General features: G+C 37.7%; 2 protein-coding genes across 5 annotated transcripts in view; both read right to left on the bottom strand.

The window, feature by feature from the left end:
- Positions 1 to 3,776, bottom strand: part of LOC121301804 (unconventional myosin-X-like) — a 42,613-nt gene extending 38,837 nt beyond the window's left edge. For 2 of the 3 annotated variants that reach the window (XM_041231415.1, XM_041231414.1), the window contains exon 1: positions 3,067 to 3,775. In XM_041231415.1, coding sequence (XP_041087349.1) covers positions 3,067 to 3,204 — 138 coding nt within the window. In that variant the 5' untranslated portion in view covers positions 3,205 to 3,775. Of the gene's footprint in view, positions 1 to 3,066 lie in introns of all 3 variants that reach the window. The other variant, XM_041231416.1, reaches the window with a different exon arrangement.
- A 10,426-nt stretch (positions 3,777 to 14,202) lies between these two features.
- LOC121301972 (C-C chemokine receptor type 7-like) lies at positions 14,203 to 23,486 on the bottom strand. 2 transcript variants are annotated; one of them, XM_041231721.1, is made up of 2 exons: positions 23,457 to 23,486; positions 14,203 to 16,003 (listed from the first exon to the last, which is right to left on the bottom strand). In XM_041231721.1, exon 2 carries the CDS (start codon positions 15,998 to 16,000, stop codon positions 14,909 to 14,911), a length of 1,092 nt encoding a protein of 363 aa, XP_041087655.1. In that variant the 5' UTR covers positions 16,001 to 16,003; positions 23,457 to 23,486; the 3' UTR covers positions 14,203 to 14,908. The 2 variants fall into 2 exon arrangements, with proteins under 2 accessions (XP_041087655.1, XP_041087653.1); XM_041231719.1 differs by lacking the exon at positions 23,457 to 23,486 and adding an exon at positions 16,716 to 16,806.
- Between the last annotated feature and the right edge of the window lie 2,075 nt (positions 23,487 to 25,561).

Consider the following 25,561-nt stretch of genomic DNA (forward strand, 5'->3'; position numbering starts at 1 on the left):
TACATCACTATACAATTAATGGGCGATTACTACAATCAGGTCATTCGTTTGTTCTTCAAAAGGGAAAGAGTCAACATAACAAGACGAATTACAAAAACGGAAGCAGTGAAAGTTCCTCATTTAAACCTCCTGGCGTTTCAGTTTGAAGCATATGTATTAAATTTTGCTTCTTTTTTGTTATTCCATCATGATCACCAAAAAAAAAAAAAAAACCCCACTGGAATGTATATGGAAATCCTCACTAACACTGTCAGTATTATTAAACTTACAGCACATTGTATGCCAGTTGCCAATGTATGCAGCTTTTCATTACTTTATATTTCATTCTTTTTTAGAATTACGCTGCTAATCCAATGCATTTAGAAGGAGTTTGATGAGAGAGGTGTTTGTTTCCTTGCCTGGGGAATGTAAGCAAAGCTTCAAGACAGCACCTTATCAGTGCCCTTTGACACGGTGTAGTTTATCCCAGAGAGGGGGTTGGGGGGATCTGAAGCACTGTGGAGCCCGGGAAAGCCATCTGTGCAAAGTTAAACACTGCCAGACTGTGTGGCTGTACCAGCAAGGACTTCAAAAGCAACTAGCTCCATCAGACATGGAACTTGTCAAGCTAGTGGATGCAACTAAAAAAAAAAAAAAAAAAAAAACACTGTGAGCCAGAGGCTTTTCCATTGGTACCGTTTTGCGTTTAAGGTTTTGTAAAGGTCTGGTACCTCCTTATTGGAGTGATCTGGTAGAAAGGGCTACGACTGGCTATAGTTTACACTCAGGATTCAGCTGTTCCGAGGGTACAAACACATATGGCAGAATTAACTTTTGGAGATCAACTCCAGACTCCTTACTTTTTTGCATGGTAGTTTGAGAACAAAAAATGAGAAATCAGACTCATCACTGACGCACCTTCCCGACTGCATTAAAACACAGCCAGCAACTTCAATGCACACAACCTCCTGTGTATTTATGAGGTTTGTGAAATCCGGACTGGGGGTGGAGAAGTGGTGTGTAAACATGTGCCATGCGGCTGCCCAGTGTTCTCAGGGTAGTTACTGAGTGCCAGCGTTGAGGTCCATGGAAATACACTGGATGCGGTTCATTCTTTGTTTGTTTTTAAGTGATTGCTGACAGAAGCAGGAAGAAGTCGTACAGTGTGACACTGGACTGTTTTGTTTGGAGGAACACAGATTGTCTCACTAAGATCCAGAGACAAACTGTCCTTTCTGAGCGAATCCAGACATTGTCCGACCTCTCACAAGCGCACAGGCTTTTACTCCACAGCTGTCGCTCAGCTGCAGCTCCTCCCCCTGATGAGCTCTTAAAGGCACATGAACGAATTACAGAACCAACATGCAGTATTTTCAGGAAAAATATCCCTCTGGACACTGTAAATAAAGGGCTCCAAAAAAATTGTTAAAAGAAATCCATTTAAACTGAAAATATAGTATCTCCTAATTACAGAGCCTGGTTTCACAAAGCGAAATAAACACTATTCTTGGACAACCTAATGTGACCTTACACACAATGCTACTGCAGGTCTTCCCAACCTTGGTCCTGTGGACCAACTGAGCTCTCAATTACTTAACTAGACCCTTAATTGAACTAATATTTTGCTTAATTAGACCTTTTTAATTGTTCTCAGATCCTAAAAGGTTGCAGAGTTCAAGTTACTTGATATGTTATAGCTAACTTGAAATCTGAAACTGTTCAAGAGCTGCAAACATGTAAAAAGTTCTAATTAAGCAAATTGAGTTCAATGGAGGGTTTAGTTAAGACTACAGGACCTAACTGGAACAAAATACATTTACTGGAATGGGACAGTTATAAGAAAATATTTGGGAAAGGTTTTTCTGGGCCGTTCTATCCTATGCCTGCCCTGGTAAAAAATAATTCTGATGTAACTGAAACAAATACTGCTATACTAAATATTTTGCAATTGGTGTGGGTGTGAAAATGGCTAGAGCTTTCACAGATGCATTCAGTTTCAGAATGTTAGTTTGACTTTTTTCATAGGAGGAGTTCATGGTACCTGGACTGTGCTTCATCTGTGTGAATTTGTCAGATACCCAAAGTTATTTAGTCCAAATTGTCATATGCAGAATGGTTTTTGGGAATGGAAAACACACACACAATAAACAATTCCAACATTCCCCATCCCCCCTAGCTTTGAGCTTCTAACCCTAAGTGAAAACATAACAATTCAGTTTACATGTGGCTCTCCTGAGCACTTCCCCTTTAAGAATTTTTTTTTTTTTTTTTTTAACTAAACCTTGGATTCGCCAGTGAGCAAAAAGTCAGGGAATTGAAATCCAAGTAAGTCCCCCAGGGGAAATAAAATGGCATTAACCATTAGTGGCTATTTCCCATTTCCAGCGTATGCTTTCCCTGTGTCGGTTCCGCCACTGTCTCGCAGAAGCGTGTGTAACTACTCTTCCACAGAAACCGCAGGAAGTTATACCTATATTTAAAAAAAACAACTGTAGGTACAGTTATAAAAATGTAGGCAATAAGGTTACAGCATTAAAATATTCTGTAAAACTGAAGTGTAAACGCAAATAACTTATTTAATTATACAGATTAATTTAACAGTGTAACTTCCAACCTTTACACAAATTATGCTTCTCTAACATTCTGTTTTAATAGACAGCATTTAAAAAAAGAGAACCGAGAATGCACGGCTCTTCCGCAAATTCATAATGGAAAGGAATATATAGGAAACTACTGCACGTTAGCTGTTACCTAGAATGCCCCCTGTAATGTCGCAATATCCAGCTCTCTGTGAATTATATTTTATTCATCATAAAACTGTGGATGCAGAACACGAATGGACCTGCGAGATAACCTAGGGTTTGGATCTATGACCTATTAATTAAGTATTTAATCATCTCTGAAACTAAAGGTACAGTACTGTGCGCAGTGTCACTAACACCAGTGGAACTGAACCGAGAAGTACAAGCAGAAAAATAACACACAGGCTACGGATTATTATTATTATTATTATTATTATTATTATTATTATTATTATTATTATTATTATTCCAACTATGATGCAACATATTTAACAGCTATACCTACCCTGCCGTTACAAGTCGCTTGATCCTCCTTACTCCTCAACTCGAACGATTCTTCCTCCTCTTTCTCTCCATAATCCCGTCCCAGTATCGTGAACCCGTGCCTGCAGCAAAGAAACGAGCAAAACCCTTGCAAAGGCATTCAAACCGGGATAGCTCAGCACCTTCTTTTTGTAACCCTTCGTTTTGTGGATAGCATCCAGTGGCACTGCTGTCTCGCTGTATCCCTGACACACGACCCGTCAGACGGCTTAGGTATAACAGGTTTATCCCTTTGAAAGCCGGGTTTTAACAAATGACTGAGTGCACTCCACTTGCTAGCGTCTTACTTTTCCTGACACAGCCAAAGTAAAAACAGCTGGACAAAAAAAAAAAAAAAAACACGTAGATTTTAACGTGCTGTTATAAATGAAAGTATTATATTAGTGTGTGGGGTTTTTCCTTTATCGGCTTAAGGTTTCTTGGTATCCGGACAGTGAAACTTCAACAGAACCGAGCTCCTCTCCGACTATTAGTATTACTGTGCTGCTGAATACCTCCTTCGTCAGAAACGCCTGTTCGTGCGATACACAGACTTTACTCAAAATCCTGCCTAGACTTCCCCATAGCTACTTCCTGATGCCAAAATTAAGAGAGAAAGGGGATTGACGCAAAAAGACTCCTCCTTTGGAGACGCTTCGCTAGCACACAGCAGAGCGCACACACGGGCGAGGGCCGCTGTTTTGGTTGCACGACTGGCCGGCGGGCTGGGATGTACTGAATAAGGCCATCCAATCGTTTGCCACTGTCGGCTTATTTATTCACGCTCAAGACCAGCCTCCATCTTCCACAGTGTTACATCACCAACCCTCTGGCAAGGTGTCAAATTCAAAAGGGGAAGGCGCCTATTATCACTCCCGCTTGAGTTTTCTCTACAGTTTAACCCTACGCCTTGCGACTAGGCAAACTGTCACTGCCTTCTGTACATACCGTTCCGCACCGTGGTGGGATTTATAACACATTCACTGTTACAGCATGTGATTTCATTATTACTGATTGATACACATTTAGTCCTACATTTTTTTTATAACTTTGCACTTTCCCGGACAGTGTATCCATATCATATTGCTGTTTTTGCTAAAGTATGCTTTTTTTTTTTTTTTTTTTTTTAAAAGTGCAAAAAGAAAAAACTGATGAATTGGTACTTCTGTTTTTAACCCTCTCTCTCTCTCTCTCTCTCTCTCTCTCTCTCTCTCTCTCTCTCTCTCTCTCTCTTTCTCTCTCTCTACACACACACACACACACACACACACATATATATATATATGTGTGTATATATGTGTGTATATATGTATATATATGCATATATATCCTGCCAATGTTACTGTCTCTTGCTGATAATGATTACGTCATTTCGCACTGTTGCTCATCTGGTTTTTTGGACTGGTTGTTGGTGTTTGAGGGAATGTCAAAGTCACAAGACTGGTGTCACTCAACAACAATAGGCTTCAACCTCGAGTGACGTGTGGTGGGGTGGGTGTGTGTGCGCGTGTGTGTGTTTGTGTGTGCGCGCGTGGGTGCAGTCTGTGTGTGCAGAAGGGTTGGGAAGCAGTATTTGACACCGCCATTCTCCGGCCTTTGTGATCTTGAAATGAATACATTAGAACAGCTAAAGGAAATTGTTTGGGATTGCCTTTCAACTGAAACTGATCCCTATCTAGGAACTGTACAGCACCAGGGGAACTGAGTTGTTTTTGAACTTGAACTTTTAAACCATGTCAAATAAAGCACTTTGTTTTTAAGGGAATGAGATGACAATAAATCAGTGGTTCATTCCATTCTATATACTGTACTAGTATAATCTATGAGTGGGGCTGTGCTATATTTTTCTTGTGCTGGGGCAATCCCTTGGCAACGGTCTATTGTTGTAACATTAAGTCCTCGATATCACAGTATTAACCATACTAGATTCTGTCTTTTGAAATAATAGCTCCTGCCCCCACAGTGTGTAGACTCCAGAAAAATAATTGTTATCACAGAATCCTTTTCATTTCAGTCCTCTGGCTGTGGGTTCACACACAGCGTTTTGAAGCCGTGCCTGGATCAGTGCCCTCACTGCTGTGTGACTTCTTCTTGCTCATCAGGAATATCTGCTTTCCTGTCTCTGCATGTGTTTTATGGTCTTTTACCTCTTCACTCACCTCCTATACTCCTATACTACCCCCTCTGCTTCTGCATTCTTCTAGTAGATCTTTACAATAAGCGAGACGTTCAGATGAATAAGGAAGCTCAGTAAATTCAATGATGCACTTTTCACCCCAAAATCGTTCTCAATACATTCCATGAAAGACATTTACTGGTAATGTATGCCATTGAATTTATTTTTTGTATTTCTAGATTTACCGATTATACAAGGGTCGACATAGACTGTTCTTATGGATAAGCGTGGAATGTAATGATTTTTTTTTTTTTTTTTTAAACTAAATTGAATGTAAAATTATATTTGAGTTCATTTATAGTTACCCGGTTTGATGGGGGATAATCTTTTCTTGCCCAGCTCCTTCTTCTGTCTAAAGCTGGATTTCACATTGATAACCAGTATAAAACTAACTGTAGAATAGAGCGTTCCATTCTGCCAGGATTTGCAGCGTCCATTGTTTCGTGGTCCAGTGCAGGTAGAACAGCTTACTTGTGTCATTATTGTCAAAATATTAGCAGTTTACTGATTAATGACAATTTAAACAGAGCGGAAGCATATAGCACATTTGATCAGATGTAAATACTATGTTATATTCTGTCACCAGATCAGTAGCCAATGAGTTATTATGACCCAATTAATTTTAGAGATGTTCACCGCATGATAAGCTATTAAGGCTTCCACCAAGAATCATCTTGTGTTTGTCTTGGTAACTAAAAATACCACTGGAATGCACTTACTCTACCAGCGTATTAAACCCTGCAATGGATAGCCACTGTGATTTGATTCATACCATTGTGATACCATTAGTATGTCACAATGTTATACATTTGTAGGACGGGGAGGTCAAGGTTGCTAAGCAACTCCCTCTTCTCATCCAGGCCAGGGTTGAGGCCTATTATTGCTTTTGTTGTCATTCTTACAGTGCTTTGCATTAGAGGGGCTATGCTATAAAATCAATAGGATGTTTTTGATGAGGTAGAGCAGTGGAAATTGAAGAGCACTGTGATTCATGCATCAGCATTTCATATTATGAAATACAATATCTCATTCCTCTTGACATTCAATCTGCATTTCCTTATTGCAAAAATATTTCAGTCTAGATATTGCTTTTGCCGTTGTTTTAAGGATACCCAGGTGATTGATTCTGTTATATGTTGTTCATTGTTTTATCTCATTGTTTAAGTTTAATGCAGAATTCCTGTGTAGATTTACCAGGGGAAGCTTTTATAAGGCATGGTTAAGAGAAAGACACAAGGTTATGGTAAAGTGCATGCACATATTTCCACTTTCAATTAAAATAGACAGAATGCCTGGAAGGAAGAAGATTGACAATAGCCTCCTGTGAAAAGACTTAGCAGCTTCCTCAAACAATTCAGGGGGACTAGTTCTGTGCATTGCGTGTAAAGCATTACAGTTAAAAATATGCTTTTTGTGAGTCTATGATGAAAATACCAGTTTTATTGATGCTTACCATAAAACAGTAAGCTCCTTTAAGCTGTGTGATGTGGGACATTGTGGGACACTTTGTCCAGCAACGAGAGGGCCATTTGTATACTTGCGGACAAATTGAATGGCCTAGTTGAAGTATGCAATAATAGAGGGAGCAGGGGTTCTGAAGCTATGGTAGAAAAATGAATTGCAACACTTTTTAGATGCATTAAAAATACTAGGTATAATAGCAGCAATTTAATTTTAAGGCGCTTTTAGCAAATAAGCTGTCGTGCACAACCGAACCCCCTTTCCACATGTAGGAGATCGCTTGATTCTGTTTTGGGGACAGTGTCACAGGATCCGCTATATGAGCCTGCCTGCAATCCTGCCAGGGAGATTGCACCATTAAATGATTTATTTATTTTTCTGACCAGGAACTTCCTTTCTGAACTGCTGACCCTGGCTCAGTGACCAATATCATGTTTAGAATATTTATGCTCCTTCTCAAGCTCTCACACATCGGCATGCCTCTCCCCAGCATAAATCAGTCTGTTCAGAAAAACTCATGCGTAGAGTGCCACCTGTCTCTGTTTTCCCTGGATTGTCTCAGTTTTGAGGAAGGTTTTCCCAGGAATTTAATATGTCTCCCTGGGACACTAAATGCCAGTAGCATAAATTGAGCACAGGTTAGCGCAATCAGGATGCAATATTACTGCAATAGACTCACAATATGAATTGATGGTCAATACTATAGTAGTAATCTTATCAATGTTTTCTGTTGGATGAATTGAGGATTTCTAAAGTTTAAAGTTTTACCAACCCCCTTCTGTTCAGAGGTGCCATTTTTTTGTACCGCAGAGGTGGCGACCCTAATTGTGTGTCACAGTTTGTATGCACATATTTTCTACATAAAGCATTTAACAAGTTCAGAGCCAACAGAATTTTTATTATTTTTGGGGGGAAATGAAATAATTTCTAAATTCTAAGGACAACTTAAGGAAACAAATTTAAGAAGACAAATACTTTCAATAATGGCTTCTTGCTACACTGACACATTTTGGTCAGGTTACCTGATTAGTTTAATTAAAATCTCTGTCTGACACAGGAAGCGTGAGACTGTAATGTGGTAAGTGGGGGCGTAAAAGCAAGGAACGTGAATGCACGGTAACATTTTGTTTTTTAAAGCCTTTGGAATTACACGCAAAAGTTTTTGTACTGAATATTTTAACAGGAATTTTAAACTGCATTCAATTTCATGACAGTGTCATCCCAGAGAACCAGATTAGGGTAGGATGGGTTTAATAAACTCAGTTTATTAGACTTCTTATGGGATTATGATGTGTGTTTATTGGGGGCTAGTAGCCCTTTAATTCTGCAGTAAGGCAATTGTAACATTATCCCACATTCGCAGGTTTCTACAGCTCTTATGTTTCTGCACAGACCCCAGGCAGTCTGTGAAATCTCAATTGCCCATCAGCTCCCAGGCTTAACTTTCTTTAATATGTAGTGTATCAACACCTCCAGCTTCTCATGTTATTCCAGGCAAAGTGTTCCATGCAACTCAGTCCAGTGTAGTCGATTGTTTAAAGGTCAGAAATATCATTGTTTAACATGGCATTGCAGAGGTGGTGCATGACAAATAAAAATCAGTTACTCTTATAGAACAGCAAAGTGTAATAAAGCATAGTGAAAGCATTGTCAAGTGTAGACAAGCACTGCAAAGCCCATGATAAAGCATATTAATAAACACGGCAAACCATGGAGAGCTATGGTAAATGCATAGTATTGCATGCTGCTTGCCCCGGCTAAAATCTTAATAGATATGGGTCACTTTCCTTCCAGCTATTTTTAGAACTAAAACACAGCATAAATCTTCATTTCGTATGTGGTGCGCGGCAGTGTGCCTGGAGTTACCAGCATGGCTACATATTAGAAAGTAGATCCCGTGGCTAAAGTATAACGTGTAATATAGACTATGCCATGTCCACAAGGCACAGTTTGCATAATTTGTAACCCTTTTAAAAGATCTTTTGTAACCTGGAATTTGGCTTACTTTTAAAGACTCAGTTATACTCCAAGGACTCACACGCCTTGTTAGAGATTCTGGTTTTCAAACAGCCACTTTCTGTTAATGATTTAAATGACACTGTTGTTCACATCCAGCACCGCTGAATAGACCAACAACATGCTTTATTCAAACATTGTGTTCACATTGCCATGTAAAAGACTGTAGAGAAAAGAGCAAAGATTCAAATATGCATACAGTTCAATTGTCCAAAAATGTAGACATTTTTTTGTGTCTCTAATTATTGTGCATTTGCACAGTAGTTACTTATTAAACACATAATTACAATGTTATTAAGGTTACTTAATGTGTAAATCTTTTTGCACGATATAACCCTAACCCCAACCCTTTTCTGATGCAATTTCTAGATTTTCTGATGCATTTTTTTTCTAGAGGAATGGGTTGTCTAAACAAAATAGAGTTGCTGTGTTGCAGTATGGAGGTGTGTAACTGGTGAACAGGACACAGTATGTGTTGGCAAGAGGGAGTTTGAAGACAGCTGTGTTTCTGCCTTGAAGGCCGTGGAGCTGATGATGAAGCAGGACTGATGACAGACGTGCCCTGGGAAGCAGCTAAAGCAACAAGAGGTAAGATAGCAGGGTGGGGAGAGAACTTTCTATAGATGCCAGTAAAATCAACCCCTCCTGGAAGGCACTCTGTGATCCACCAGTGATAACACTTTACCCTGATAATGCCTTTTCAGAAGCATGCCTATTGTTCTTGTTCAGTCTGGGTTAAAGCTAAGCAGAGCAGGCCTGATAATATTATAGTGCAAATAAATACAGCAGTAAGCAAGAGCATAAAATGTGGAGCCAATGTGTGGGTAGGTTAATGGTTACACTACTTCCTCAGGCCTGTTGTTAAATTAATGCTTAACGTTTTAATTGGTAACAAATTCTGACTGAATATCTTCTGCAGCTCCTCTGATTTAATTACCCGTATTCATTCAATGTTTCTTTGTAACAAATGATGTTGATCCACATGTATAAGGCAGGCATTCATGCATGAGTTAACACTACAGTTGAGCTATTGAACTGTAAATTAGTATGTAAGGCTGGTCCTGCATCTTGTGTTATTGTAAAGCAAATGCTAGTTTGGAAAGTGTGTGAAAATATATAACCTATTGTACATTATTAGAAGACCACACTCTATCCTGAAGGACGTGTATTAGCTAATAAGATTATTTTTGTCAACACTCCTGTTAAAACATGTTTTGCCCTGTCACTTATGTGTCCTGCAAAAAATGAATCATTTTTACATGAATGTCTCTGTGGTACTGTATAACACACCATTGCAGCAGGAAACGGCTTGAATATGAGCCTGCATTCTTGTCTTCTAACATGCAATGTTATTTTTTCATTTATTTAGAAAGCAAACATGCACTGCAGCAAAACTCAGTGAAAAATGGAGTCAATAGCATCGTCTATGTTTGTTTTTCGTTTTATAACTCGTAAAACTACAATTCCTACTGTAGTCTTAATATCGTGTAGTTCATTTATACAGCACCCTCAAGAGATTTATATTCTTTATGAATTAGTGTAGTGCAAGAGTCATACATCAGAGGTTTGTAAGGGAAAGCTTAGTGAATTTGGCTGTTGGATCAAGGCACAAGAACACAGAAATTCCAAGTTAAATTGCCATTTTGGCATCTAAGTGTCTTATTTCAAACTCCTGGAGAGGTGACAGACATGAATCTCGGTTCAGGACTCTCAGATCTAGCCTGCTGCTGGGTTAGACTGCTTCCAAAACCAATGCTGATGCTCCAGCTGACTGAAAACACAGCTGTGTTGTGAAATATTTACTCGCTGTAGGCGAGTGAGGAGTGCTAATTCTGTCTCTTGACATAATGAACAGTAGGCAATAAGATCCTGACTCGGACCTTGGCAGCTAAATAAACACTGAACCACCAGGTGGCGCTGCATGAAAGTACTATTTCATGATTTTGGTCACCAGTGGGTCTAATATATATATATATATATATATATATATATATATATATATATATATATATATATATATATATATTAATCAATCAGATTCCTGGTAAATAGAGTGTACATAAATACCACTGCTGTGAAATGGAATTGGTGTGAATCGAACCCAGCTAAATGTTTGACCTTTGGTAACTGTTCAATGAGGGTGAATGTGACTGGGTCCTGTTTGTCTATTTTGTTTTTTAGAATGGCGCAGTCCCAGTACTGATGGCATCTTGACAGAAGTAAAAGCTTTGTCTGGAATGAAAGAAGAGGTGTTATTCCAGTGGCTTCTTAAAAAGATGTCAGATGTGCCAAGACAGAGACTCAGACACTGAAAAATGTGGAAAGCTTTGTACACAGTTTAGCATGCAGGTCGGAGGGCCCTGGAATGGAACGCAGGAAAACATGCTTCAGCATCTTGTAAAAATGCCTACGGTCATGCAAGGGCAGATAAAGATAACCAGATTCCATTCAACCACAGGTTATTTTAAAGGCTCTGATCTTATAATTGGGGGGTAATTAGATCATAAAACGTCGACTGTTGCTGCTGTGATGACCAAGAAATGACTGCTGGACAAAAATACATCAGATCAAACCTGCTATTAAAATAGTGGTTGAGGTGAGTAGCTATGGTCAACTTTCATAACCATTTTTATTTTAACCCCTATATATTAGTGTTTGTGAGCCTTTTAAATAATGATCAAAGCAGAGCAGCATGGCTTCACAAAACGTAAGTAACAGGATCTTAAACAGATATAGAATTCATAACATATCTCATATATACTAAACTGTTTACAAACTGTAAATAGCAAACTAATCTCTCTTGAAACAGTAGGACGGGTTACCTTGTTCTATTGTTTATAAACTAGTAACAACAAAATGTACAACATGCTAACAGTGTTAAGAAAGGAGGTGCTTTAGCACAGCATTATTTGCATGGAGACTGAACTGCTCCCTTGCCTCCTAAGAGAAGAACCCTGCCAGTGTGGGCAAACTGAGCTTATCATAAAACCTGACTTTTCTGTTTTATGAGCCTGAAACAAAAAGAGTCTCTTCCTCGCTTTGAAACAGCAGCTGTGGCAGAAGAGTGCGCAGGGTTGCAAAATGTGGTTTTTGTGAAGCTGTCAGGATCTGTCATTACATCTTGATTCATAGCCTCTGAAACGCTACCCTTTGGATGCCACTATGTAACTTGGCAACATCAGAATCGATTTGCATATATGCAAAGTTTTCTTGAAATGTAACTTTTAATAGCACTTTGATGTAGCTGCTGATGTAATATACTTCTCTAAACTGCTCTATGCCAAGCTGCACTGTAATTATGATAGTCATTGTGTGACTACAGTGTATTTATTTAGATTGTAAGTGTAAACATTACAGAAAGATTATATGAAACAAAATGTTTTATCTGAAAATATATTCTTTTTCGCAAGTGCATAATATATCTACACCACAGTTTATGTTTAAAATAAACAAGGGGGGAAACATATATAATTTATTATATATATATATATATATATATATATATATATATATATATATATATATAGGAAAGGTATTATATATTTCTATGTGTAATAATATTATATATATATATACTTAAAATAATATCTATATAAGTATCGCTATGGTAGATATTAATATATGATTGATAATTGATTTATCTTATATACTGTATAATTTTTATACAGGCTTAATTTCAAGGACTCATTTAATATACCTTATATTCATGTTCTCGCTGGTGTTAAAGATATAGCCAACTTAATATAACACAGTACAATTCTACTCCAAAGTCATTAACGGTAAAGCGATTGCAGGTAATATAAATCCTACCTGTTTTGCTCTTTCATTTCATTAGCTACTTACTGTAGGTCTCAAATGTACAGACATGTTGTAGAAAACACAGGGTACCATATGATCATGTACAATAAGACAGTTTGGGACAGTATCGACTTTTCAACTCACACCCCAGTGCATTCTGGTAAGTGTAGTCCTGCTGTGAAAGGTACCTGAGACAGGTAAAACGTGTAGTGCCGTCGGAAATCACATTGGAGCGACACGTAACTCCTAGGTCAAAGTCTGGGTAGTTGAGGTATATTTCTACACTATAGTAAGTGTAGAAATATATGTTTTGTTTTTTTAAATGCTGTCCTGTTTTCAAGTATACTCAATAAGGGGGTTTATTCTTAAAAATAATTCAATACTGAATGGGTTAAAATGACACCATCTGATTGTGATTTCATGCACGTCAAAGACAGAAAATAGATCGAGAAACGGATCTGGTAATGAATGACTGTCGAGTTAATTGCTAGGGTGTGCCAGTTTCTCATAATACACGTTTAGGAGGGAAGTGGTACAGTTTAAGAAACGTGACGCGTTCTTCATTCCCCTGCACCCTCCATAGAGCTCTCACCAATACATCTGGTAAACCAGAGAGCAATCTGGCGCCCTCTAGAGAGGATGAACATTTCTAATTCTAATATGTGTATATAACATTGATAATGTTTTTAGTGCTTGTATGAGGTAGGAGAATGGGTATAAAAACATAGATTCTTAACTACAGACGCTATGGTATAGGTATAATTATTAGTGTGCATGCCATTGAAAATAAAAAGCGTGTGGTGTACTGTTCTATACTTACAGGAAATGTAAAATGCAGTGCTCTACAATGCCTGCTGGGAGTACACACAAACTGGACTGCCAACAAGGCACACAGTCTGCTACGGTGCATTCAAGGTACTATGGAGAAAAAGAAAATATACAGAAGGCAGGAGTATAAGGGAATAAAAAAAAACAAACACAACCAAACTGTTTGAAAACCATTTTCATATAAAGCTGTTATTAAAGGTCAAAGTTAAAGCAACATGAAAGCATTCACCAAGGGCTTCCTCTTGTGGTGAAAATAAATATTACAAGTAAAATGGTTGATGTTGCACGCACAGTCAGTTCTTCTGATCAGCAAGTGAGTTTTATTGACACAGAAATAGAAATCTACACAGGCATTAATTTGCATAGGCAGACATTGGGATTGATTGCTTACACTGCAATTAAGCTATTTAGCTAAAAAAAAAAAAAAAAAAAAAAAAGTCTTCTAAGCTTACATGAAGAATACATTTTTCTGGTTTCTAAAACCCTCTGAATTATTCTGTACAATAGTAAAGCGTAGCTCAGTTGCTGCTAAATACTATCAAGTCTGATATTTACAATTTCATTCAAAAGTATACATAGATTATTTGTAAACTGTCATTTCCAGTCCACTACTGTGTTTTTTATTGTTTTTTTTAGTTTGAATGCCTATCCTATACAAATGCACGTAACAAGACAATACACATATAACTAGGGCTTCTGTTTTTCTATTTTTTTTCATTTCATTTTTCAGTGCTTATTTTTTATATTTTCGAGTTTTACGTAATTTTTTATTTTTATTTTTTATTTTTTTGCTATATGCAATTATTGTTTTCAGTTATTTTCCAAAATGCTTGGGCGTTTTTTTTTTTTTTTTTACTGTCACAATATGTATAGTAACTGGCAGTACTTGCACACTTCAATTGTACCTTCTTTCCTGTGCTGTCTTCCGCAACAAAAAATTCTTCTGGTGACGGGCATATTCTTCTAGGGTTAGAGCGTGTCTAGGCATTTTTTTTACATTCTGTTTTAAATTCTCTCTATCTAACTGTAATATCGTTTTAAATTCCAGTGAACAAGATTTCGAATTGTAATCTCGTTTTAAATCTCACGAGCTGAGTCTCCAATAGAAATGTGGGAATCACTCAGTAGTTGTATTTAGTAGTCAGAACGAACTAATGATAGAAACAAGGAAGGAAGGAGGGACATTGTCCAGCTGCACTGGAAAAGGTAGTTTGTCTTTGATTTTTTTTTTTTTTTTTTAAATAGGATAGGGGTGGTCAATACTGAATAACCATTTCCAGTGTTTTTCCAGTTTTTATTGGCTGTACACGGATTTAATTTGTTTTGCATCAGGGGCGTTTTATGGGTTTTTATTAGGTAAAACTGAAAATCAGATCAGAAGCCCTACATATACTGTATACACAGTCACCAAACATTTGGTACTCAGTTATAAAGATGAGGGAAGGACGGCTTTTCTTGTTTTGAAATCAACACATTAATGAATGGACCTGTGATAGGCAATTCCGAGTGTGAGTATCAGCACAGCCCCACAACAAAGTGCTGAAAACTACAGAGAGAACATGGAAGACGACGATGTATTGCCGTTGGAGACGAATGAAAGCCTGTTGCTGCTGCTTGGAGGGCTCCTGGCAGAACAGCTGTATTGGGTCCGGCTCAGACACCTGAGATCCCTGAGGAGCAGCAGGACGTCGTTACGGAACTTCACCCCCACGAACCCATAGAGGAGCGGGTTGAGGCAGCAGCGGATAAACGCCAGGCTGCGGGTCACGTCCTCTGCCACGTGCTTGGCTCCCCTGACGGCACAGTTCATCTGCTTGCTCCCTAGCCAATCGGTGGTCTTCAGGAACAGAACGACACTGTACGGCAGCTGGAAGAGGACAAAGAGAAGCACCAGGACGCCGATGACCTTCAGGGCCTTGTGCTTTTGGAAGGTCCTTCCTTTTAACAGGGTCCTGGCGATGACGGAATAGCAGAAGAGCATGACGCCAAATGGGAGCCAGAACCCAACCGTCACCTGCGCGAACTGGGTGGCGGCTTTTACGAGCTTGTCTTCCACGTCCAGGATCATCTCACAGTGCAGGTCATCTATCTTCACCACTTTGCTCCAAACCATTTCCGGCACACTCATGGCTATGGAAACCAACCACACCAGGGCTGAGCTGACCTTGCTGTAGAAAATCGTCTGCGATCTGAGTTTGTGAGCGACGGTGGCCAGGACGATTGCGATATACCTGTCAACGCTGATGCAGGTGAGGAACAGGAAGCCACTGTAGTAGTTGACGCTGTAAAGGGTGCGCACCGCCTTGCACAGCCAGTCTCCGAAGAGCCAGCCGTGGATCGCGTCTGCCGATCGGAACGGAAGTGTGAGGAGCAGGAGCAGGTCAGCCAGAGCCAGGTTTAAGAGGAAGACGTCGGTCATGGATTTTAATCTCCGGTAGACGGTGTAGGTGATCAGGACCAAGATGTTGCCCACCATTCCAAGGACAAAGACGACAGCCAGGATGCAGGGCTGGAAGACCCTGCCAAAGCTCTGGGGGTCCTCAACTTCACACTTGATGGGAATATTGGAGTAGTCAGATGTGTGCTCCGAAGTGTAATCAGAGGTCAGTTCGTAATAGTCATATTCTGGGGTGGTCATTCTCTGGAGGGGGGGTGGGGGGGAGGGGAGGGAAATAGGTAAAAATCGACTTGGTTAATCATGGTCTACAGAGCAGAGAGTTTATTGGGTGTGGAGCTGGAAGAGTGGGTTAAAGGCCCATGTTAAAATCTGGTTTTAATCACCTGTAAAATACGAGTCTCAGAGTTTAGCCCTTAGTAGACAGTAGTTTACAACACAATGCAATTCACAAGCTCAGCACTAGGCTTCTTTGGACTCAAAAAGAGAACCATTTAGACCAGTGGTGTAGTCCTAAATCTGAAGATGCCAGAACACCACTAAAATAATACAAATTCACTGAGTAACACATAATAGGTAATACATGTATCTATTTTCTACACAGGACTACTGACTGAATCAGAGAGACGTATGGGACATAATAATAATAATAATAATAATAATTATTATTATTATTATTATTATTATTATTATTATTATTATTATTATTATCATTTAGCGGACGCTTTTATCCAAAGCGACTTACAGAAATTAAACAAAATATTGAAAAATAAAATAGAAAAAGAAAATAAGGATACAGAGAGAAATGGCAGATGAAAAGACACAGCAGATATATAAAACAAATGTTTAGAATTCTAAACATTTAAAACCACTAACTAATGCAATAACAACACATAACAAATCAGAAACACCCCAGAACAGCCCCCAAACAGCCCATGTCCTTTCCCGATGTTCTTACACGATTGCCGCACACACCGGCAAGGAAGACAAATCCGTAGCAATCCTTCATCGGAGGCAGCAGAAACAGGTGTGTGATGGACACAGATGAAAACAACAAAGTCTGGTGGTGTGCTATGACACGCAGAGAACTCTTGCAATGCTGTGATATGAAATTGCATTGAACACAAAGCACCGCAGCTGGTGCTGACTGAGCTCAATATCAAACCGGGGGCCGTTTTTTTTTTTTTTTTTTTTTTTTAACCCTCCTACATGTTGGTTCACATAGCACATCTAGGTTTCTCTGTAAGCACTTTCCAACCACAATGTGAAGCAAAGTTTGTGCTGTCACACGGATCCGAATGTTTGATTTCAAGATATCAGGTCTCTATCTTTTTCTGGCACCCTGTTTAAGTTTCTATCAAAACAGAGTTAGAAAGAAAAGAAAATATATATATATATATATATATATATATATATATATATATATATATATACACACACACACACACACACACACACACACACACACACACACACACACACACACACACATACAAACATAATTTATAACAACAGATTATTTATTTAGTATTCAGGAAACCATAGTGACATCTGGGGGTTTAATGTATTTTGAAAAACTAGCCTTAATACAATTATTAGCTTAATCCGTCTCACAGATTCAGTGGTTTCCTAAATATGATTAATTGCTGGATGACTGGGTGGAGCATTTGTTCTCTATTTTACCCAAAAGATTTTCCTGAGCGGCGACTGCCAAGGCTGGTAGAATATTCAATGCAGGAATCCTCAACCAGAAATCTACTTTTGAGGACTTTTGGTGCTGACTGGGAGCAGCCACATTCCAGGGCACAGGGCTCCGTGAGGAGTTTGGTGAGCGAATCTGTGTTGTTTCTGTATATTTTGTTTAAAAGTTCAGTGAAGACTCTGCCCAGCCTGAACAGTTTTTTGTTTTTTTATAAGTAGGGAAGGTGAATGCCCAGCCTACGTTTTGTGTTTTGTTTAAACCTTTATTTTGGCCCTTGCTCCTTTTTGTTTGTGCTTTGGCGTTATTTTTGCTTATTAAAGCATGCGTTTCAGCTTTCCTGGCTTCTGAGTCTGTCTCGCCACTATCCTGTCACCAGGATGAAATTAAGAGAAAACATCATTCCGCATTGGTAGCAAGTGGATCAAAATGAGCGAAGTTATCCGGCAACAAACTCCCGCTTCCCAGAACTCCTAGAAAAAAAGAGTGGGGAACCATTCTACCTGTGAGATGTCTTAAAATATATAGGAGCTGATTATCTATGCAGAAATACCAAGGTTATTAGTAAGTAAGATGTCTGAGTGAGGAAACATGGACAATACATTTGTTGCTTCCAAACTTTTGAACACTAGAATATATCTATATATTGTAGTACAAGGAATGACTTGTAATAACCAAGTATTTAAATGGAAATGGCTTTGTAAATAAGGTTTATTGATATCTGTAATTACATTGTAACAACGTGTTACAATGCCATTGTCGTGTGATAACACACTTATATAGTGACATTGTAAGGGTGCCCGATGTTAGTTCCCAGGGCATTGCAATAGTGTTATAATAGTAATGACTGGTACAGATTACTCATATAGTTTTATACCCACTGTGGGAAACCAATGCCATTCACTACTGGTACAGCAAGTCAAGAAATTATGACTAGTCCTTAACCACATCAAATCAAATCAAACCTTTTTAAACTGGCATTGCGTGACTTTGAATTGCATCCGTTAGATCTGAGAAAATGTAGGTGGACCAAACCTTTTCTGGGCTGGTTACAACCTGGGCACCCCATTTATTTATTTATTTTTTTTGTATTTAATTCATTACTTGAGAGTTCCTGTCTTAAAATCCCAAATTTTAATTGAAGAGTCGGTGTTGCAACTGAGTGTTCAGATTTTGAACAGATTTTTTTTATTTCTAAAGGTCCTGTAAAAGTGAAAGGTTGTGCAACATATATGAAGGCTTGAGATTATAATGGAACGTCAGTAGATATTTCAGAACAGGAAAACACCTGGTAAGTCTCTGTTAACAGAGGGATAGGACCAGTAGACAATCTATTAATACCTGTTTTTTGGGGCTTTCTAACTACCAGTACAAACGAGCTGTCCGGTGTCCATTTCTGTATCATATGTGATTCAATCCAGTCTCACAAGCCAGAATATTTCATATGCAATACGATGAGTGTTACCGGATAGGGAAAAAAATTGTGTTTAATTTGTCATTTATCAGACACTTTTATCCAAAGTGACTGTACAAGAAACAAAATCTAATTACAGAAATAAAGTAAAAAATGCCTGGGCATGACAGGGTTAAAAACTGCTACCAGTAGTTTCACATCAGGGCTGAAGAAAGATGAATAATTTAACTTAATTTTAGAGACAGGAAAATGGTTTTGTGTGTAATGAGCTGCCTGCGTTCCAGTAAAAATCTTACAGGTAATAACATCTGGAAGCTGTGTAAAAAAAGTGTTCAAGTCAATGCATGCAGTGTTCAATGGAATTACAATTGAGTTGTTTCATGTGTTATAATACCAGACAGCCGACTCTCACTAAAGTTTCGACCTGAAGCACTTCTGATAGAATTGTGATATTAAAGTTTCTATAGCTGCTATCAGCCTGCATTTCATTAGAATTGAATTTAAGGTGAATTCAGTAACTGTGGTTCAGACTAGCGTTGTGTAGTGTTTTGTACTTCATGCTAAGTCTTTGGATTTCAGATTTACTGTGGTTCTCCTTATCCAATTTGTATTGTCAAGAGAAGCTAATCGTTAACTATTTTGGAAAGTATTACAGTTTGAATTAGTTTCAATATTTGATCACAAATAACAATTTGTTTGTCACTGGACCAACCTTGAGTAAGCAACCACAGAGATAAGGAACTTGGAAAAAAAATGAAACATGTGCAATATATATTATAACACGTGTCAAGCACATGCTGTGTTTTGTAAGAAGAGCGAAAAAACAACAAGAGCTTAGTCTACTGGCCATGTTAAAGTGCGGATTAAGAGAGATTCAAAGCAATCCGAAAATCAGAAAATTAAAATTTGGATGGCAAAGTTGACAGCCAAGGGTTTTATGATCATCTGAAAATTGATCTGCTATTTTAATAAGAACATAAGAAGGGTTACAAACGAGAGGAGGCCATTTGGCCCATCTTGCTCGTTTGGTTGTTAGTAGCTTATTGATCCCAGAATCTCATCAAGCAGCTTCTTGAAGGATCCCAGGGTGTCAGCTTCAACAACATTACTGGGGAGTTGGTTCCAGACCCTCACGATTCTCTGTGAGAAAAAAGTGTTCTGAATGCCTCTTAATCTAATTTCCATTTGTGACCCCTGGTCCTTGTTTCTTTTTTCAATTCGAAAAAGTCCACTGGGTCGACATTGTCATATGTTTTAGAATTTTAAATGCTTGAATCAGATTGCCGCGTAGTCTTGTTCAAGACTGAATAGATTCAGTTCTTTTAACCTGTCTGCATATGACATGCCTCTTAAATCCTGGTCACTCTTCTTTGTATTTCTAGAGCAGCAATATCCTTTTTGCAGCTAGGTGACCAGAACTGAACACAATATTCTAGATGATCTTAACAGTGGCAGATCTAAATATCACTGCATTTTATAATCTTGGCACCACTTATTAATCCTTTCTTCCAGTCTTTACATGGGGACATATGGAAGACGCAAATGAATGCTTGCCTCATTTGAGGATGCTATTTTTCCCCCATATAAACAATGGGAAAAAAATATATAAATTCTCAGTGAAAAATATATTGCAGTTATTTTCAATGTTTCCTGCATTAAATTGTTAATATTACAGCATACAATAAAAAATACTGTGAAATAATAAAATAGAACCCTTCTTTGTGTTTGATTTATAATTAAAAGCTATAAAACTGTGTTATAATGTGCCTTCCATGACTGCGAGCAGAATCGCTCATACAGAATAAATACTGGTTGCCTTACAAGAATCGGTCATTCGAAATAACATTTAAAATATAACATTTTTTTATTTTTTTTTGTAATGTTTAGATTTCCTAAAAAGACAATAAAGACCCTTACTCAGGGCTGAAATTGTCAACATAAAAGTGTGTAAACATTTAAAAAAAATTGAGACAATTTGACTGCTAATGAATAAATACTTTTAAAATGTATATTGGTACACAATAAGTTTAATACAAAATAAGCCTTAAAAAATAACTGATAAAATATAACCAATTCACTATAAAACAAGAAAGCTGAAAATGCTGAAAGCTTTGTACCTGCTGTTTGTATCATTCAGTCTTGCACTGTAATATAGCACTTCAGTTAAACATTAAGAAATATTACTAAAAAAGATTTGATAGGGTGATGTTATAAAAAATGTTTTAAAGAAAAAGTGCTATAATAAAATGATACAAAACAGTCTAAGTCAAACAATACACAACAGAAGCTAAAATGCCCCTCTAATTGTTAATGCAACAGGTACTTGACTTTTCAATCTCCATAGTATTCTTTGAAATCATCCCCCTACTTTCCAGACCCCGGGACTCACCTACAACAGGACCTGGCCGTTGATAGCTTTGGATTAGAACATAGATCCCTGAAACAGTATAAAAAAAGCAGACTCTTCTTCTTTTTTTTTTTTAATCCCTCCCTGGCATTGTGATTTCTGCTCAAAAAAACTCTCCTTTAACTTTCCGTTTACAGACCTCATAACAGACAATACTAGGATCACATCAAAACACGATGTGGATTTCTGCCTTCAAATTCCCGCTCGTTCGAATATTCACTTTCTGTGCCGCGCAAAACAAAATAACAATTACTCCATAATGTACCCTTAAAATTGTGACTGACTGAAAGAAAATATGAGTAACTTTTTAACCTCAGTTGAATAATTCTGACGTCAGGGCCCAGCTTGCTGGGCGCACTCATTCATATTCTCCTCCATGGCCACCCTAAGGTTATTTGCTTTAGCATTTGAGACTGGCTGTTCTCGTTTACATTTATGTGATGAACATGCAGGAAGAGATCACTTGGAAGTTTGCATAGCTTTTAATTTTACTGATATGTACAGTTACAATTCTACAGAAGCGCTTGGAGTCATCCAGAATCAAAGATGTTAATATCCTGGTGTCAGATGGTATGTCTGGTATCTGACTGGCTTTTGTATGTGAAACTCCACATTCCAAACAGCTACTCTTACTCTTAGGTCTATATTTAGAGACAAATTTGATAGTTCTGACATTTAATTGTGAGTTAATGGGGAAGTGCTATCAAATTTATTTTTTTATTTTTTTCCTGGAACTTGACATGATGAGCTGTAAAGCCCAGCTGCTCAAAATCAATCTAAAAACAATCAATACATTGATTTTAATAAAAGGCAGCTTGTACATGACACTGTTCACAATTACCTTAAAACTTTTTTTTCTTTTAGAGAACAAGGCAACTCAACAAAGCTTTTAGAGATTTGTGACACAAACCAAAATTAAATCTGAGCAGAACGAAAGCTCGGCCAATCAACATGCAGTGATTTTGCTGACGTTAATTGTGGCCAATAAAGTACATAGTATACAAGCTATGAGTACATAGTATACAAGCTATGAACAAATAGGTTGTATATATTTATAAAGCTCCTTATTAGCTCCATTATTAATGCTTCATAAGGACCACTAATAAATACTTTATTAATCATTTATTAAGAGCAAGCTATAAATATCTACAAAGCCATTTATAAAGGAGGGTTAATAAAATGTTTATTAGTAGTCCTTATAAAGCATTAATAATTCCATGAGTAATAGCTCCCTATGCTGAGTTGTCCTTACCCCTCCTTTATAAATGGCTTTATAGAGCATCAATAATGCATCAATAGAACAAATATGGGTTCAGTATGAAGTGTGGTGGAATACAATTTAGAACTTGCTTGGTTTAAAATTGTTGCCATTATATAGAACTCTGTGCTGTCTTCCTGTACCGCTATAGGAATAGTTATTAATATAGTGGAACCTGAAGACGACAAGTGCTCCTATAAACCACACAAATACAAACACACATCCAGTAACAATGCATAACAAGACTGTAGCACTTTATACAGTGGCACAAAATAGCATACTGCAATTATGGGTTATTACAGTGGAACTAAAAGGAATCTGGTTCAAATTATTTCGACAAACGTTTTACACTATTGAAAAACAAACAAAAAAAAAACAGTAAAGATAGAAAGTGCTAAGGAAATGGAATTAACACACGAAATTCTAAGATTTAAACCTCAAAGTGAATTCTAGAAATAGATCAAAATGTACTGTACTAAAAAAACAAATCTGATAAATCTGTGTTCACATATTAGTCATTAGAGCTGAGGTTTAGCATTTAAAGCAATGAGGGAGGACCTATAAAACAAAGCTGCTAATAAATTAAATGACAAACATAAAGACATTGTGAAAGACATCTAGTTGAAACATTTTTCGTTGCATTTCATAAGTATCTTTTAGTATTTCAATAGTTATAAACATGGCATGCATTTTTGTAATAACCCTATCATTACACATGTGTGTAAAACAGTTGACATCTAATATAACACTGTAAACAATTTTAGTCTTAATTCTTAACAGATTTTGTTATAATACTGATATTAATTGTAATTGTACTTTCCTATAGTACTTTAGTAAAATATGTCTTGTTTTCTGGTATTCTTAGATTAAACATGAGACTTACATTTTAGGATTAGCTGAAGAGTAACAGAAGACACTTACTGTGTTTGTGTGTGTGTGAATGAAGGCTGCAGTGGATCAGAGTGATGACAGCTATGAGGAACCTACTTGTTTTATAAGCTGAAGTCTTTCAGAAAAGTCTGTGGCTTTAGCTGTTTATCAGCAAAGTGGCACAAACCACACCTGACAGTGACTACACTGAATATATATTGCTTTTAACAAGTCGCACATCTGACCATGCAAGTAGTATTGACTTGTTTCTTATTTGTGTTTGATTTGTAATTGAACCTTTAGTAAAACTGTGCTAATAATAATTTTGTGTAAGAAGCTTTGAAAATCTGTCCCTCCGCTTTGAAAAAAAAAGCCCTTAGGTTTTTAAAACTGATTATGTGAACTGTATGGGGTTCGACAAGTTGCTCTACCAAGACTTTAAAATAACATTATCTGCATAGATGCAAAACTACACATAACATAAGAACATCAGAAAAGTTTGAGAACAAGAAAAGTCCATTCAGCCCATCAAGGCTTGTCCCCAGCTGGGGCGCCTAATTTAAAAGCAATTTAAAGGAATCTGCTACATCCTGGTCGGCTATTCCATGCATTTATAACTGTGTAAAGAAAGCGCTTCCAGCCTTCTGTTCGAAACTTACTTTTACTCAGCTTCCACTTATGCATTCTTGTTCTACTCTCTGTGCTAGCCTTGGTCAAGTATCTTGAGTTAAATGTATCTAAATTAATTAATTGGACCAATTAAGCTTCTAATAAGTGCTTAATTGGTCCAATTAAGTCATTATAGGGTACAGTTGGAACAAAAACCAGGAGGGGCACTGGCCCTCCAGGATCAGGATTGGAGACCCCTGATCTAGATTATGTTTTTAAAGACTTCATTCAAGTTCCTTCCTTCCCTTCTTTTTTCCAGGCTGATGAGATGCAATTATTTTAACCTGTCCTCACAGCTCATGCAATTAAGTCCTGGAATCAGCCTAGTTTCCCTTCTCTATGCTTTCTCGAGTGAAATTATGTTTTTTATTTGTTTTTTTTGCTGCACTTAAGGTGGTACAAATCCAATATACACACAACGAACAATAGGGATGTTAAAAAAAAAAAAAAAACACCTGCTATGAACATAAAACCATACCTAATTATACCTAACTTTGTACCGCATTTGAATACGGTACCCACACACAGGTGGCTTTGTCAGACCATATAAACTGTTAGGCTGTAAGGTTGGCAGGGATGGGGCTAAATCTGTCCCTGCTGGCAAGCATAGGTGTGGCCATTCCCCAATTAGGTAATTGATGCAAATTGGGGAGTGGCCACATGTATAAAATGATCCAAAATTATTTTGTTTGTTGGAGGAGTTTGGGGGGGGGGGTATTTTGTTAATAAACGTGTGCACCAGCGCTTAAACTGCAGCTTCCTGTCTCTGGGTCTCTTTCCTGCCAGTAACAGCTTCCTGTCACAGTGTTCTATGTATATGTATAGTATATGTATAGTAGTGTGCAAATTTATCAGAACACCCCAAGATTTGTCATTTATAGCCTTTAGATATCTACCTGCATGACCTCTGGGTGTGAGAGTTTTCGGTCAGCAATCAGCGATATAGAAACAATAGGCACTTGTGTGAAAAATGTTAGACCAATTAGGCATCTTAAACAACCTTTAAAAAAAATCATGATTTTTGCCATTTGTGTTCATTTTGTGGCCTATTAAAGTCATCAATTAAATTAAACAATCATTAATTTGCCAATTTTGCCAATTTCTCAGGATTTTCAGTTACAGGGGTTTGATTTCAAGTGCACGACATATCAAAACCACTAAAGCAATAGAGGTGTTCTGATGAATTTGCACACGACTGTATCTGCTCCTCTGTGTGACAGAACTGTTTCTTGTTCATTGTATGCTGTTGCGATTGTCACAGTCCTCTGAAAAAGCTTGCTTTTGCAGTATATCCCTCGTTTTTAAATGCCCTTGTTTTTAAACAAGGAGTGGCCCAACAGCATGGGTTCAGGAGTTCATAAGTGGTAACAGCTGGGTCTTAACAAAAATATTTTGAAAAACATGCAGTGTGGTGTGAAAGAGCTATGTTGGGTGGTGGCTATGCAGAAGATGGTCTGGTGTCTACAGGTTAAAAGGTCACAGTTGTA

This window comes from Polyodon spathula, chromosome 28, assembly GCF_017654505.1.
Source record: "Polyodon spathula isolate WHYD16114869_AA chromosome 28, ASM1765450v1, whole genome shotgun sequence".
In the NCBI taxonomy this organism is placed as follows: domain Eukaryota; kingdom Metazoa; phylum Chordata; class Actinopteri; order Acipenseriformes; family Polyodontidae; genus Polyodon; species Polyodon spathula.

Coding starts and splice junctions, on each gene's coding strand:
- LOC121301972 (XM_041231719.1), bottom strand. CDS start 16,766: ATGAAGGATTGCTACGGATTTGTCTTCCTTGCCGGTGTGTGCGGCAAT. Junction 16,004..16,715: donor CCGGTGTGTGCGGCAATCGT/GTAAGAACATCG, acceptor CCCCCCCTCCAG/AGAATGACCACCCCAGAATA.